This window comes from Electrophorus electricus, chromosome 9, assembly GCF_041902795.1.
Source record: "Electrophorus electricus isolate QZ-2024a chromosome 9, ASM4190279v1, whole genome shotgun sequence".
NCBI classification, from domain to species: domain Eukaryota; kingdom Metazoa; phylum Chordata; class Actinopteri; order Gymnotiformes; family Gymnotidae; genus Electrophorus; species Electrophorus electricus.
In genome coordinates this window covers 5,707,501-5,710,000 of record NC_137505.1, presented here as the reverse complement: position 1 = coordinate 5,710,000, position 2,500 = coordinate 5,707,501, and the positions used below count along the sequence as shown (strand labels likewise).

The 2,500-nt window shown below is 49.3% G+C and overlaps 1 protein-coding gene across 1 annotated transcript in view; it reads right to left on the bottom strand.

Annotated features, from left to right (window-relative positions):
- Nucleotides 1-2,500, bottom strand: part of LOC145659307 (uncharacterized) — a 17,299-nt gene that overhangs the window by 4,442 nt on the left and 10,357 nt on the right. Inside the window, exon 3 of the mRNA XM_081720953.1 lies at nt 685-802. Within this exon, the coding sequence (XP_081577079.1) occupies nt 685-802 (118 nt within the window). The remainder of the gene's footprint in view (nt 1-684; nt 803-2,500) is intronic.

Genomic DNA, 2,500 nt, shown 5'->3' with positions numbered 1-2,500 from the left:
GAGAGAAAGAGAGAGAGAGAGAGATGAAGAAAGGGAGACCAGAGAGAGAGAAGTGTAAGGGGAGACAGGGAGACACAAAGTGGAGGGGTGAGCCTGCGCTAATTAGGCCTCCTCCGCAAAGCTGAGAGGAAGCAGACCCGCCAGGTTGCCTTTCCCCTGCGATCCCTCACCGGGGCTGGGCCGAGACCGCCTGGGGCTGGCCCCCCTCCACTGCAGCTCCCAGAGTGCCAGGTGCCACGTTCAATATCCCCAATTTCTCTTCACTGCTTTTGGAGTCTTGTGTCCTGGAGGGCCAGGGAAGGGTCTCCCACTGACGGCCCTCTCCCCCTCTGTCTAAATGAGCCAAGATGAGACGTGGGTCTTGAGTTACGTGCTGACTTGTTAATTTGAGGTCCTTTCAAAGAGGTGAGGGCAAGAAGCTGGAGGGGATGCTTAAACATTGATTTATATTTTGAAGTAAGTCTGCATGTAAGCATGTGAGTGCCTGAGTGTGCATGTGTGAACATGTGTGTGTGTGTGTGAGAGCGTAGAAACATGTCAGGTTAGGTTTGCGTCCTGCATATTCAAATCAGTGATACCCCTATAAGCACTGGGAAGCCTTGCAGACAAACGTGCAGACAGACACAGCCAGATGTGTGCATGCCGGTATCGCGTAGCGCCCGCGGCCTGTCCGTGCAGACGTACCTCGGACAGCGGTGAGTTCGCCTTATTGCCAGTGTGATGGGTAACGCCAAAGACGAGGTAACCCAACCCACACAACCGCCGGCCATCCGTTCTGACGCACCGACGCGCTCTGTGCAATCTGTGGGACAGATGTGTATTTGAGTTACACAGTCGCTGTGAGCAGTGATCACATTTTTATCTCGGAGCATTAAAAAAAAAAAAAACCCAGATAAAAGCGTGGGCGAGCTTTAAGAGTCCAGGCTGACAGGTTTGTGAGGTTAGCCATAAAGAGCCCAGAAGCGACCGGAGGATGCAGGGGCGAGAAGGGGAGTCCTGACACCTCAGAAGACTTACAGGCAGATCTCTCTCTGAACTAGAGCTGCCTGGCCAGGACTCAGGCAGTAAAGACAATAATAGTTTCAGAGGCCTGGCACACGTGCACGGCCGCGGTCTGGTCGTCTGAACGTTACGCTCAGACCTGTCAGAACTGTCAGACCGTCCACACACTCTATCCACTCCAGTCAAAGTCTTCTCACGGTGCTCTGCTGGATAACTGGGGTTCTTCTCTGGCCGTTAACGTGTCTGTTAAAGGTTGAGGCGTGAGCATGCAGAGCTGTTGTCGTTACACACACTTATGAGCAAAACGTGCACGCACGCATGCACGCACACAACACGCGTGCACGCACACAACACGCGTGCACGCACACAACACGCGTGCACGCACACAACACGCGTGCACGCACAAGTACTTGGGCATGCTCAGCATGGCAAGCCACTCCAAAATGCATACCAACATCTCGTGAGAAGAGTTGATCAGATCTGTAAACACGTCTCATCAGGCATCGGTGTGTTGTTTCTCTTCTTCTTCAGCGAGCGGGCCCTGGTCTTTCTCCAGGGGCCTTGGGACTCATCTCAGCCAGCTTAGTGCAAGCGTGGTGGAGAAACAGTTCCCTTACTGCCCTGATTCACTGCTCAGATGGAGCTCAGCCATATTAAACCTGGCAGCAACATTATACACCCACAAGTACTTCTTGCCACATTAAAAAAAACAAATGTCCACTGAGAACTGAAAATGGCCAATAAAAACGAGAATGAACCTTTTCATTTGAATACCTGTTTGAATGAACCTCTTCATTTGAATACCTGTTTGAAGTGTTAGTTTTTATTCAGTAACTGAAGACATATTGTTCGATAAGTACTATGAAATATTTCGTTATTACACTGAAACTAATATGAAAGTTTTGTAATTACAAGAGCTAGAATGAGACTGTATGTATTCACACACAGATTCTTAGGTTAATGGTGAAGTTTTCTTCTTTTGAAAGTACAATAAATACCACGTGAAACTTTCAAAAGTTAGCAAGTTTATGGACTTCTCTCTGGATACTTTTATGTCTTCTGTAATAAACATGTTTCCTTGTCACATGAACATACGAACACATGCACACACTCACGCATGCACGCACAAGAACTGAGTGACACTTCAGAGACAATGTAATGAAACTACCTGACTAGGCAGCAAACAAACAAATCAACCTTAAAGCCGACAGTTTTCCTTGCGCTACCCTATATGGACATGTCACTTTAAACCCGAAGTGCGGTGGATCAGACAGGGACAGTGCTGACGGCCCGGCGGTACCACTGGACCAGGCTACACGCACCATGCAGGTCTGACCTCTCTTCTCACAGTCCTGTGGTCAGCAACACGAGTAAAACGTGCTGGCGATGGCCAGAGTAGAGGTGCTGTATCAAAGACCTGTTCCTTCCTCTCGTAAATACCAGAACAGTGAATAATCGCTATTGCTCCTCTCCTCCTGGCAACGGCGAGCTCCAACGC